The sequence below is a fragment of the Epinephelus fuscoguttatus genome, linkage group LG7, assembly GCF_011397635.1.
Source record: "Epinephelus fuscoguttatus linkage group LG7, E.fuscoguttatus.final_Chr_v1".
NCBI lineage: Eukaryota > Metazoa > Chordata > Actinopteri > Perciformes > Serranidae > Epinephelus > Epinephelus fuscoguttatus.
In genome coordinates, this window is record NC_064758.1 from 14,631,691 (window position 1) to 14,644,600 (window position 12,910).

General features: G+C 41.0%; 1 protein-coding gene across 1 annotated transcript in view; it reads left to right on the plus strand.

The window, feature by feature from the left end:
• Nucleotides 1-1,795: 1,795 nt before the first annotated feature.
• The window catches only part of gabrd (gamma-aminobutyric acid type A receptor subunit delta), a 33,300-nt gene continuing 22,185 nt past the window's right edge, over nucleotides 1,796-12,910 (plus strand). The window contains exon 1 of the mRNA XM_049581244.1: nucleotides 1,796-2,309. Within this exon, the coding sequence (XP_049437201.1) occupies nucleotides 2,242-2,309 (68 nt within the window). The 5' untranslated portion in view covers nucleotides 1,796-2,241. The remainder of the gene's footprint in view (nucleotides 2,310-12,910) is intronic.

Here is a 12,910-nt window from a genome sequence, read left to right on the forward strand (position 1 = left end):
GAGCAATTATCCTTATTGGAGACATACATAACAATACTTACAATACAAAAAAAATACAAAATACACACACAATTAAAAAAACACTAACACCAACTCTCGTCTGGGTATTTAATGGGAGGGAACCAAAAGAATGAGATCGCGGATACAAGCGGTGGAAATGAGTTTCCTCCGTGGGGTGGCTGGGCTCAGCCTTAGAGACAGGGTGAGGAGCTCGGACATCCGGAGGGAGCTTGAGAGTAGAGCCGCTGCTCCTTCGCGTCAAAAGCGGTCAGTTGAAGTGGCTCAGGCATCAGATCAGGAAGCCTCCTGGGCACCTCCCACTGGAGGTGTTCTGGGCACGTCCCACTGGTAGGAGGCCCATGGGCAGACCCAGAACACACTGGAGGGATTACATATCTCATCTGGCCTGGGAACGCCTTGGGGTCCCCCAGGAGGAGCTGGAAAGTGTTGCTGGGGAGAGGGATGCCTGGGATGCTTTGCTTGGCCTGCTGGCCCTGCGAACTGGCCCCGGATAAGCAGATGAAAATGGATGGGTGGATGGATGGATGGATATTCAATCCTGGGACAAATGTCTAGTCATGGGTAGCACCGTCACTGCCAATCAGAGCCGACTGAATACAACACCTGGGTGGATGTGCTAATTTCAGCTTCTTCACTGTTGCGATACGATGATGCACCACCACAAAATATCACCTGTCTACATCCAAGCAGCACTCGAAAATTGTACGAAATCTTGTCAGCACCAAGTTTGAGAGTGAGATACAATATGAAGGAGATATAAAAAAGAAGAAACCACTGTAATGTGTTCACACCGGGTGCAAATAAAACAATTAGCATGAGCGAATTATACCATAATTATTAATATAATTATTATTATTACTCTGGTGAGCGCTGTCTCACTCTGAAGTTGTTGAAATGCGACTTGCAGCGTCAGAAACCAAGGAAAAAAGGCGTCCTTTGACATCAGCATGATAGGTGGCCAGTTGCTGTTACAGTTTAATGGCGCCCAAGTGGTGGTGGATGGGTCCAACAAACACCGACCTTCACCAGAGAGAGTGGTGTTCGCGTACCATGAGATTCCAAAGCCAAACCCTGTTATCTTTTTTTTTTTTTTTACTAAACCTAACCACTCATTTTTGTTGCCCAAACCCAACCGTGTGTGTTTGTTGTTGAAGGGGAAAAAAACCCCATCAATTTGCAGTGTTGTGCCAACGTAGTGCTTTTATTTCGAAAGAGTCTGTGTGTACGCATTAAATTTCCTGTGAAAATGAAAGTGTATTTTGAAAGAAGACAATGCATGTCACAGGCAGAAATTGACATTGCATGTTGTATGTGGACGTGGAAGGTCCATGACCAAACGTCGATATGTGACGAGGTCGGGGTGAGAATATGTTGTTCTGGTCTACTGGGAAAGCAGCTTATTGCCAATTTTTTAATGTGTTTTCCTGTGTTTCTAAACCCCACATACACACACTAATTTGGATGGAAAAGGGTCAGTCTGACTTGACAATGCCATGACATGGTTTGACTTATTGAAAACACTACCTGCTTTCCTTTTATAAAAGTCCCAGTGACCAGCTCAGAGGCTTCTGGGTGCCCATACCAACTCTGGCCCCCCTGGGCCCCTCACTAAGACCGCCTCTGCTGCTGGATCTTATTCCACCAGAGTGAAATACGACTTCATTTGAGACAGTAATTACCTAATGGATGTGATTCAAATGTGTCAAACATTACATAATGAAGTCCTATGTTCGTGACATGCCTTCCCACCCCCCGCCTTCCGTGGCCAGATTGAATCTGTTTAGAGGCCAAGCAACGGAGGGATCGACAGATTAGTGACACTCTCTCTCTCACACACACTCCATCTCTTCCTCTCTCCATCCCTCCCTCTCTCTCTGCTCTGTTGCTGGAGGACAGACGGCGGCGGCAGCGTTGGATCGGCTCGTTGTTGCGGTCGGACCTGGAGTTTTTGGTTTCCCTCAGCGCGCTCTGTTCTCGTGCGCTCCCGGACGCGGAGGATTTTGGGGAGCACGATCATGGGGTCATCATCACCATCACCACCATCACCATCATCTTCAGCAGCATCAGCACCACCACCACACTTTACTTTCTTCTCATCAGCAGCGCCGGATCACGAGGAGAGCGCGCTAAAATAAAACTCTGTGGCTTTGGCGTCGATTTCCATTCCGGGAAACTTTTATTATAATTTTTTCATCAACTATTTATCACAAAGCGTGCGGAATGGAGATCCCAACTTTCCTGCTGCCGAGTCTCGCTCTGCTCTTCGTTGGAGGGGATATTTTCACCTGGTGAGATCAGCTTTGTTTTTTTGTCTTACTTCTTGCAGGTTTACTACAGTGTGTCACCCATCAGTGCGCAGCGCTCCAAAATATCAAAAGGTGAATCAAAAGTTGAATAAACATAAAGTCTGATCAGAAAATGTCAACGAGCACCGAGAATATGAATTAGATTATAAGGATTATGATTATAATGAGCATTATAATACCTTTCTATGGACTGTAAATCACGAGGCAGTCAGCATCACCATCTCTACTTTAGGAAAACCAGCATTAATTAAAGCTACATTATCACCAGTTAGTTTGATCCTCCTCGCTGTGTGTCGCCTCCCACGACTTTACCTTACTAATACACTGTACTACGCTTGCAGCTTGAATTTCTGTGCCTTCACCCTCCACATACTTCTTAACACCCACAACCTGAAGTCTGCTTTCTCCTCTGCTTTACCTCCGGGCACATGGACCTGATGTCACTATTTGCATAATGCATATGCATAGACAGAGGTGAAGACTGTGTTTTTTTTATGGAGATGAATGCGAGGTGAGGTGAGTGGGTGCGTTTTGGTGTAGCAGATAAAGTCATCCACCTCCAGGCCTGTTCGATCAGGGTCAGATATCAGATGGTGTCATCATACACATGGGTGAGAACAGGCCTCTCTCTGTGTGCAGTAGTATATTTAAACAGAGCAGCCTTCTCTGAGATATAACCAACAACGTAGCCTACAGTAACAGCCCTGTTTGGAGAGTTTAAAGGGAAGGGAGGGAATTAACAGATGGATAGCTGCCATCACAAATATGCCAGTGAATTCGGCTCACAACACCTCCTGTTTAGATCACAGTTTGCTAAAATTAGCCTTTAAAAATGAATCAGTCTCAGAGCTAGAAAGTGAAGTGAGATTTGCAGGTAATGAACATGATGATCCGAAACCTTAAATAGTGCCATATAAAGCAGTGCCAGACCTAGCATATTTGGGGCCCTGGGCAAGCTTCCACTGTAGCCCCCCACCCTCAAAAAGTATTATCTTTTAAATTCATTTTATATTTATCAGTCCCTCCAGGATCTTGCGACAAAAAACCTTGAATTTGCAGCCCAAAACCCTTGAGTTTGTGGCCAATTTTGTCAAAAATTGCAATAAAATTGTAGCATTTTTATGTTAATTTTTGTGGGAAATTGCTAGCCTGGAAATCCAGACTCAAATCTAGAAAGATTTTGAGTCTGGCCCTCACCGATACACCCTTCCTACCCAAGGAGCGACACTAACTGAAGCATATTAAATGCTGCTGCACGCAATTGGATAGCATGATAGCCAATCAGAGCAAAAAACAAGGTGATGTATTCATTGCATTAAGGCCCATTTGTTTGCTGAACAGTGGGGCTAACTGATATATTATGCTTTTGCCATATCCCGTCGGGAAAACAGCAAAAATGTCCTTCCTGGAAGCGAAGGCTTCTAGGGCAGTCTTCTGTTCCTCTCTCCAGGAAAAAGATAAGTGTAGTTGGCTTAGCGTTTCTTCCAAAGCTAAATTGAATGGCTGCGGTCCTTTGGCAGCTGCCATCTGGGCTGTTTACTTCGTCGTCATCATGTTACGCCCACCCAGAGCCCGCCTCTGTCAGATAGACTGATCTGATTGGTCCGATGCGCAATTCACCGGGCTCTGCTTGTCGGGGCCAGATCCCTGTGCAGAGCAAATTTGAATTTCCTGGGGGCAGGGCATCTTGATTTCCAGGTTAGGAAGTTGTGGCAAATGACAAAAATTGGGGCTAATGATAAAAGGAGAAAAAAAATGATTGTTTTTAAACTACTACCTACAAAAAAAAACAAGTGACGTAATCACTTGCTATAATAATCATACTGAATATTACAAAAATAGCTGCAATTTTTTTTATAGTTCTCTTCTTTAGCTTTATTTAATTAGTTTCAAAACATGGACTCCAGTAATGTTGCAAAAAATCCTGAGTGAATATTGTAGCTTTCAAACCGGACAATTAGACTGTAAAACAACCTGTAAGCTACATTTTCTGTAAACATAACATTTTAATACATTAAACACATATTGTATGCATTTAAACAGTGCAAATTCTTATGTCAGTACAGAGTGTTTCTCCATACTGCAGTGCCATTAGCGCGATTTGATGACGCCTGTGATGATGTTTCAAATGACGTCACATGCGCGAAAAACGTTGAAAAATCGTGGGACTTTTGAAAAAGTGCAAGCCCCCGCAAATACTGCGGACTTTCGTTGAATTTACGCTAATTATTGCGATCGCAAGAGGGAGGGACTGATTTATTGTATTTATTACAAACAACAACCTTTTTTTTCTTTCTTTTTGTAATGCGTCCTGATAGCTTTTGTCTATTCCTTTTCTTTTACTCTCCCCACTCTCCCATACCATCAGTGCTCTAGTATGTGATCCCCCCTCCTCCCTTTTTTTTCGGAGGGGTGTGGGATGGAGGTGCCGCCATTGATTTTACAGTGTTTTTACATAGTGAAATTGAATGCAACCATGACCTCTGATTGTCACTGTTATAAACAACCTTCTTACACAGCTGTCTTGAATACAAAACAGCATTTGTCAGCTGGGGTCTTAACCAGATGGTGAGTTGAGCGCTTTAAACTTTATATACGTCTTCAATAGAGGCCTACAGTACATTCATCCCTGTGCAGTGGAAATGCCCTCACGCTTTCGTCCATAAGCTTTCCCAATCAGCATCCAATTCTTAGGATAACCAGCATCCGCTGCTGAGCCCCAATTTCCCCAAAGCCCATATTCTGGCAAGTGTCTCCACTGAAAAGGGCAAGGGGTGAAACTATTTAAGCTTTGGGTGAAATTTGGGCAAATCACTTCTATTGTCCCTCTTGGCCGTCCACCAGCAGAGGGAGTAATAGCTATTGTAATTGGATTTTTCTGCCTCTCGTCACTGCTGTTATTATTATTTTGTTCTCAGTACAATGCAGAGTGTAGGCTTTTTCTTGCACCTCATTATGTGTCAGCTCTCTCTCTCCAGTTCTCTCCCTCGCACACACACGCGCAAAGTCATGCACGCACGCACACATCGCCGTGTTGCCTTTGGTGGCTGAAAGTTGCAAACTGCTTCTCTCCCCTCACTCCTCGCTCCGAACAGATTACTCTAGTTCTCTTTTTAGCTCCTCATTTATCCATTTCACAAAAAGTTGCTTAGCTAAGTTATGCCTCCCTCGCCACCTTTGGTGTGGCGTAAATTTCACAGCTTTTCTTTCCAGTTGAAGTGTCACTTACCCTTCACTTCACCAAGCACAATCTGCATCTAATTGATTGTGTAATATCTGCAGCAGAGACAACAAGGAGTGGGCAATAAAATACTGTAGCCTAGTAGAGGACAGCAGCACCTCAAACACAAGACAGCACTGACAAGTGTCATGAATATAGAACATACCAACACATTGTGCACAGAATCTCATTGACTGTTTTAACCTCAGTGGATAAGAGCACAGATAATGTGTAACTGCGAGCCTAGGGGAGTCATAACATTTTCACAATAAAATATTTAATCAGCAAGGAATAGATGAGTTGAAGTTAAAATAAAAAAGATAATTGAAGGAACGTGGTTGTTGTTTGGTTGGCTCCTCGTTAGTCAATTTGATCAAAACATACAGTAGATATTAAACAGTAAGGATGGAGCATATTATTTCTACTGTCAACACATCCTACACAAAGCCCAAAATCCACAATAAATTTTAACTTCACTGCCTGTGTAGCCAAAGGGTGATACTGTACAGCTTACTTCTTCTTCTTGTCGAAAATCTATTCCTATATGCATGATCTTGATGCTGTAAATACTTACAGTATTAGCACACCAATGTGTATTAATACAAGGCTGAAAATAGTCCCCAGCTAGTGCACTATTTACCTCTGTTTGAGACACGTCTGATAAAAACTACAGTGCCCAGCTGTTATAGGGAATGTCATAGCTTCTTTTAAAAACAAAACTATGAGGCGACCTGTTATATCTTCAGTAGGAACCAATGGGCTCGGGGCTGAGACTAATACATTGTTGGTGTTATGCTGAAATGCCTTTTTTACTCATTCACTTCACCCTTTATATAAGACACTCTGTAGTCTACTGTATCATGAATAGTAAATTAAGAGTTCATATACCCACTGACAGGTGTAGTGTTGCAGGACTGTAATTTTAAAATCTATAAAATGTGACGTATTGCATTGTGAGATTGTTAGCAGAAAGGAGTGCACACATTTCTGTTTGAAATTCCACACTAAGCGCTTGTGCCCACACAGCGTTTTTTTTTTTTCCGAGTGCCAGCATCTTTTTTAAATTGTTCCCAATGAGGAGAGACTGTGTTGAAAAAAAATGGCACACCCAGCGACTTCCGATCTTTTCAAAAAGGTGCTGGTCATCACTGCCACTCCTTTAGCTACTATCTGTCCTGAGCGGTATGATATATCAGTCCGACACTGTCACAATAAAGACAGAAAAGCCCATTTGTGGGAGCAGATTGACTGGCGGACACTTACTGTTGCTGCTGAGTGTTGTGCTTTTGACACCATTCGGGTTGTAATGGTGCGTAGTCAACCCTCAGTTAAAACATAGCATTACGTAGCTACCTAGCTAATGTTGATGTCAAAATATTGTTGTCATAGAAACAAAACCCACATGTAGTGCATCATTTAATAAAGTACTGAGAGCGTTTTTTTGTTTTGTTTCTTAAACGTGCTGGGATTAAGTGCTCCTCAGTGCCCTGCCGCTATTCTTCTGCCGAAGAAAAATGCTACGCGGACACGGGCCGTAACATATTCATACTTAAGTGTGGCGTAAAATTGAGTATGTAGTGCATACCGACTGCATAGTGTGTGGCTTTTGTGTAAGAAAGAAAAGCCCAGATGTATACCAGATTAGCAAAACATTTCTGAGTGTGTGACGTGACTCAACTGCCCCAAAATGCACTGCACCTCAGACTGTAGTGGGTCAGACTGCAAAGCAGGCGGTTTTAGCACCAACCAGCAACAGAGCGTGCATGATCATGAAAAATGTAGGAGCTAACATTTAAAATGCACTGTAAAATATATATATTATCACTACACTGTTTAATAATATTAATCAGCCTTAAAATAATACTGGAAAATGTTACAATGAGTGAAAGAGGTCAAGTTGATTTACATTTGTGATAAACAATTTTGATTCAAAAGCAGCCCGCACTGGTAACATTGTGATTGTTATAATCATGCATTGCAGAGAAGACATATAGCTTGAGTATGCTTCAGTTTGAACAAAATGCTGGTAACGGCACACTTAATCATTACTTTAGTAGGCAGTATGCCATACAGGAATTTGCAGTTCCTAGAAAAGCAAAGGCATGACCCATGCTACTCTGTCTCTGATTGGCTAGAACTCTTTGCCTTTGTTGGTTGGGTTTAGGAAAGAGGAGTGAGATTGTTAGGGTTAGGGTAAGAATGTCAGGATGAGCCAATCAGAGGCAGAGCAAGGCAGAGTAGGGCAGGTCATGCCTTTGCCATCCTAGGAAATGCAAATTCGAACACAGTAGCCCTACACACTGACTGAAAATATAGTACGCAGTATGCTACTGTAGTGTACTATTTTGGATGCTACCTTTATTTTGTTTCAGTGCAGACATTTTTGAGGACACATACAGTAGTATATCAGTTTAAAGAATTCTCACTGAGGAGAGTGATGATACAGTGCACTTTGTAGTACAAATGATATTTACACTCAGTTTGACATGTTTGGCAGGAAAAAACAGCTGTAAGCAATGATATGAATGATTGAAATAGATCATATTTTTCCAAAGGAATTGTAGCTACATCTACTTTTACCATTCTTGTCTTGGAATATTTATAACTTATTTGTTGACAGCAAAATAAGAAAAAAAATTTTAATCAAAAACCTGCGGTGTAACCAGCATGAACACTTCCTGCAAGTGGATAATATTTATTCTATACATGGGGATATTTCTAAAAAAAAATCTGAATTTAATCAAATAGTTAGGTGTAGTATTCCGTGATAGGTGGCTGGTTTCTGGGGCTCTCTGCAAAATATATGCAATCAAATACAAATCTACGTTGCGTAGTCTGCTGTGGGTAAGATACAGGCTGCATACACACAGCAGAGAGAGTGGGAGGATTTGGGGTCAACAGGAGCCCTGCATTGGAGCTGTAGTTGTTGAACAATAACAATTTCATCACATTTTAAAATCCAGTCCAATATAGACTCTTATTCATCTTAGAGTGTTTACAGGAAAGCTCTATTAGTTTCAGCTCTACAGAAAGACAGAGAGAGGAGTTTACACTTTAGACATTTTGTTTTACATGAGATATGTCCATACGTGGATGTGTTAGCAAGATGTGTCAGCAAGATGTGATGCAGCAGGATTTTTAATCCCGGCATTTCACGGTCTTCCTGGTCTGTCACACTTGTCCTTAAACCCGCACTCAAGTGACACAGTGCTCCTAACCAATCTGTATAAGAGGCTGAGTCAGCGGATAAATCCCTCCTACTGTCCGGAGAGTACATTTCCCAATAACACAGTGATTTGATCATGTTCCTCTGGCTGCATGTACTGCCTCTGTAAGCCCGACTCTGCTCATGCAGCAGGGCGAGGTGGTGCAGGGACACTTGAGTGCTTCCACTAAAAGCCTCCTACTCAATCTGAGGTGATGCGCCACATGTGAACAGCAAAAAGGAAACACTGTATTCTAATGATTCTGGTGTCTATATGCTCACAAGCTTTTAAGTTCCGATTATCAAATACTTATTTATTTATTTAAAAGCACAATACTTTAAAATAAAATCTAAAATCCCTCGAGAAGCACATGTTCATTCAACAGCACTGTAAGCAGGGTTGTAGCTAAAACTGAGGACACTGAGGTCTCCGGGGTTTATTAATTCTAAAACTGAAAACTTAAGAGATTTTTTTTAAGCTGATCTCAACATTAAATGTGCATGAGATGTCTTAAAATTTGATTAATTGCAGTAAATGAATCAAACACGCAGCATTAAACCATCAGAATTTAATTCCTGTAAGTGTGGAGAATTGACTCCAATACAGCATTTAGACTTTATTAATACAATTAAAAGGTCCTAATGTTTAAAAACATTTCATTGGTTTCCAACCTGGGGATCCTGACCTCCACTAGGAGTCGCCAAAGCTTCACAGGGGGTTGCAAAGCCTTTTTTATTTTAAAGGGTGTAAGAAATCTTTTAAAAAAAATATGTACAGGAGGCCTGAATTTCAGCATGTCATTCACTTCTGTGAAGAAAACTAATTGAATTTGGTATTTTTAAAGTTCAGATTACTATTCAAGATATAAACTTTAAAAACATCTCCCAGGATATGCAGTTAAACAATAAAGAGCTTAACAAACAAAATAATTGCTAAGCATTAAGGAGAAAGAAATTTCTAAAAGAAAAAAGCCTATTAAGTACGTTTTAAAAAATACAAAAAATATATAATACAGACCGTGAAGAGGATAAAATGTTCCTAGAAATATCAGGAAAACTATTTTCTGTTGAAATATTAACAGGAAACCATCTGCTCAGATTGCAAAATGCTAAATTGCTCATTTTCCACAAATTTCCTGCAGTTACTGTGTTCACTCTAACACTACAACAGTTTTCCGTGCTGTTATTGTTATGCATTGAATATAATGTGAAACATCCATCAAATATGTCCCGTAGTTAGGGGTCGTCAGTTTACTCAATAAAAAAGGGGTCCTGTAAGGACAAAGGTTGGGGTCTTTAGAGTGTAGAATTCTTGCTGTCTGGTGAAATTAAACTGCTTAGTAAATAAAATATCCAAAGTAATGGAAACTCATCACATCATTTACCAGTTATTCCCTTTAAAGTACAGTTCCATAATTAACCAATAAACAGCTAGCATAGTACCAACAGGACCTTTAATGTCCTCTTTCCCTACAGAGACAGTCGTTCAACTCCAAGTTTTTCAAGTGCTGTAAACACCAGTACATGCAAATATTTTCTGCACGATTTGCAGTTCATGACAATACTAAAAGTAAGACGTCAAATTTGGAGACGCTCTGACCTGTTGGGCCCTTTGTAATAATCTTTAAGGATACTCACTGACCTGAACATTAGCCCTGCAGGATTTTCCACTCAGACAAGGAGAAACCTGCTCAGGTGTAAATCCTCTCTGTCCTGTACGGTGTGTTTACCCTGCAGATCCCTCTGTAGATTTCACAGCATACATCAGGAGGGAATAGAGGCTTCATGTGTAGTGAGACTATCCTGTAACTGCAGAATCAGCGTTCAGACTCTCAGCTCCAGGGCTGCTGTTCTGTAGCTGACCTCTGACTTCCCTGCAGAAAAATTTGTGGCTAAAATCACTGGCTCTTAAACTGAAGAGGAACTAAACAAGTAAACAGCTGGACAGAAAAGATTTGCAGCACCAGAGTAGATTTGATCCATTGTGTTATGACAGAAGTGTATTGAGATATCCACTGTCAAAGCATACATCACATACCAGAGAACAGAATAAGTTTAAACATCTATATGCAGAGTTTTATAGTCACACTCAATCCATTTTGACCTGCTTTGAGACCATCTTAAAGGTATACTGTGCAGGATTTTCCACCCAAAAACAAAAAACAAAAACAAAAACAAAAAAAACAATGCATAGACTGATATAGAAGTAATCCCTCTCAATCATCACTTATGACCCAGTAGAAGTGTGTGATGGTGTATTTTTCTGCAGAGACTCTGCTGTTTTTTAAAGTTTTCTTCTCATTTTCTTTTTTTGAGATGTTTATGGTTGTGTACCCCTACAGTGCTCAGGTGAGGTCCACGCTTTATAAAAAGGAGGTGTCAGATTGTAAGCAGCAGCCATCCAAGAGACACGGTGCCAAAAAAAACACAAATGTAGTGAGGTGTACTGTAACACCAAACAAGAGCGAGTCTGGGGTTGGCTTTAACTTTCAGTTTTGCTGGCTAGCATGCTGACGAACATACTGCATAGTATTCCTTTAAGGAATGGGTTGGTTTAGAATTAAGCAATATTACATGAGTGGATGTGCTTTAGGGCGGTATGGTGGTGTGGTGGTTAGCACTGTCGCCTCACAGCAAGAGGGTTGTCAGTTCGATCCTGGGTGTGGGAGCCCTTCTGTGCAGAGTTTGCATGTTCTCCCCGTGTCAGCGTGGGTTCTCTCTGGGTACTCTGGCTTCCTCCCACAGTCCAAAGACATGCAGGTTAATTGGTGACTCTAAATTGTCCGTAGGTGTGAACGTGAGTGTGAATGGTTGTTTGTCTCTATGTGTCAGCCCTGTGATAGTCTGGCGACCTGTCCAGGGTGTACCCTGCCTCTTGCCCAATGTCAGCTGGGATAGGCTCCCCCTGCGACCCTCAAGAGGATGAAGTGGTTAGAAGATGAATGAATGAATGAATGAATGAATGGTTTTGACATTGTTTGTGACACTTCAGTGATGTGTACAGACCTTGGTGCAATCAGATTGCTTGGTTTGAACTAATTGTTGTATATTTATAATTTGGCAGAGGATAGAGGGCTGACCAAGGTTTGGAAAAATGGGCTAGTAAGTATTTGGTTTGATCAATTTCAAGTGAATGTTTCTTCAGTAACAGAGAGCAAGAAGATAAACAAAGTAGAAATACCTACTACTATTACATTTTTTATCACAAAATGTGTCCAACAAAAATGCTGGATCCTATATTTCCCATAATGCAACGGATATGATATTTATTATTACCTCGCTTCAAACTCTCATCCCTGTCTCCTAGAAATTAGTTAATGAAAAACTACATGTATGTACCGCTCTGCTGTCGCAGGGAGGTGGTCAGGGTGGATCAGGGAAATACAAAGTGCAGGGCTTTGACACCAGAAATTTGGGTTCACGTCCCGACTCCTGTGTGTGTGGCTTTAGGCAACAGACGTATTTTGGTTGAGGTTATGGAAAGATCTTGATTCTGGGTAAATTTTAATTTAAAAATTGGTAATAATTAATTATCAAAGTGATGCTGTAGTCACCACAAGTGGGTAGTGTGTTATAACATTGCCTGTTTTGGTGGAAATTAAATGACAAATGAAAAACGAATTCTCCTGATAGGTTCAGTGTCAACATGTTTGTGACGTGCAGGTACGGATAGTAGTAACATTTTCTAATTATGTTCATAAAGAATATAATTCCATCAGTATTACCCTGCCCTCAAAAATGTGTTTTTAAATTAGCTGTACATAAATGTAATGTGTAGTAGACAGGACTAATATTTCATACCTCTAGTTTGTAACACCTTTATTTATAAATCTGTAGTCTCCAGCCCAAAGCCAATATAACTCAGATGACATCATCAAGGCATTTGTCTTTGGAAAGACTTTGGTAAACTCCTCTAGAGCCACAGGAGATATTATATTGAATGTGTCTGATAGGAACAAAAGCACAAACAATGTTAGTAAATTATTTAATACTTTTATTTAGGGAACTTAGAGCACTTGGTAAAAGTTAGAAACATCAGTGCTTTGGTTTAATATTATAAAAGGCCACACTGACTTGACCAGACATGACTTTTTCAGTATTAAAATTTTAGTTGCCTAAATCTATTGACTCAGAGCGCTAACCCTGGTCTATGGTGTC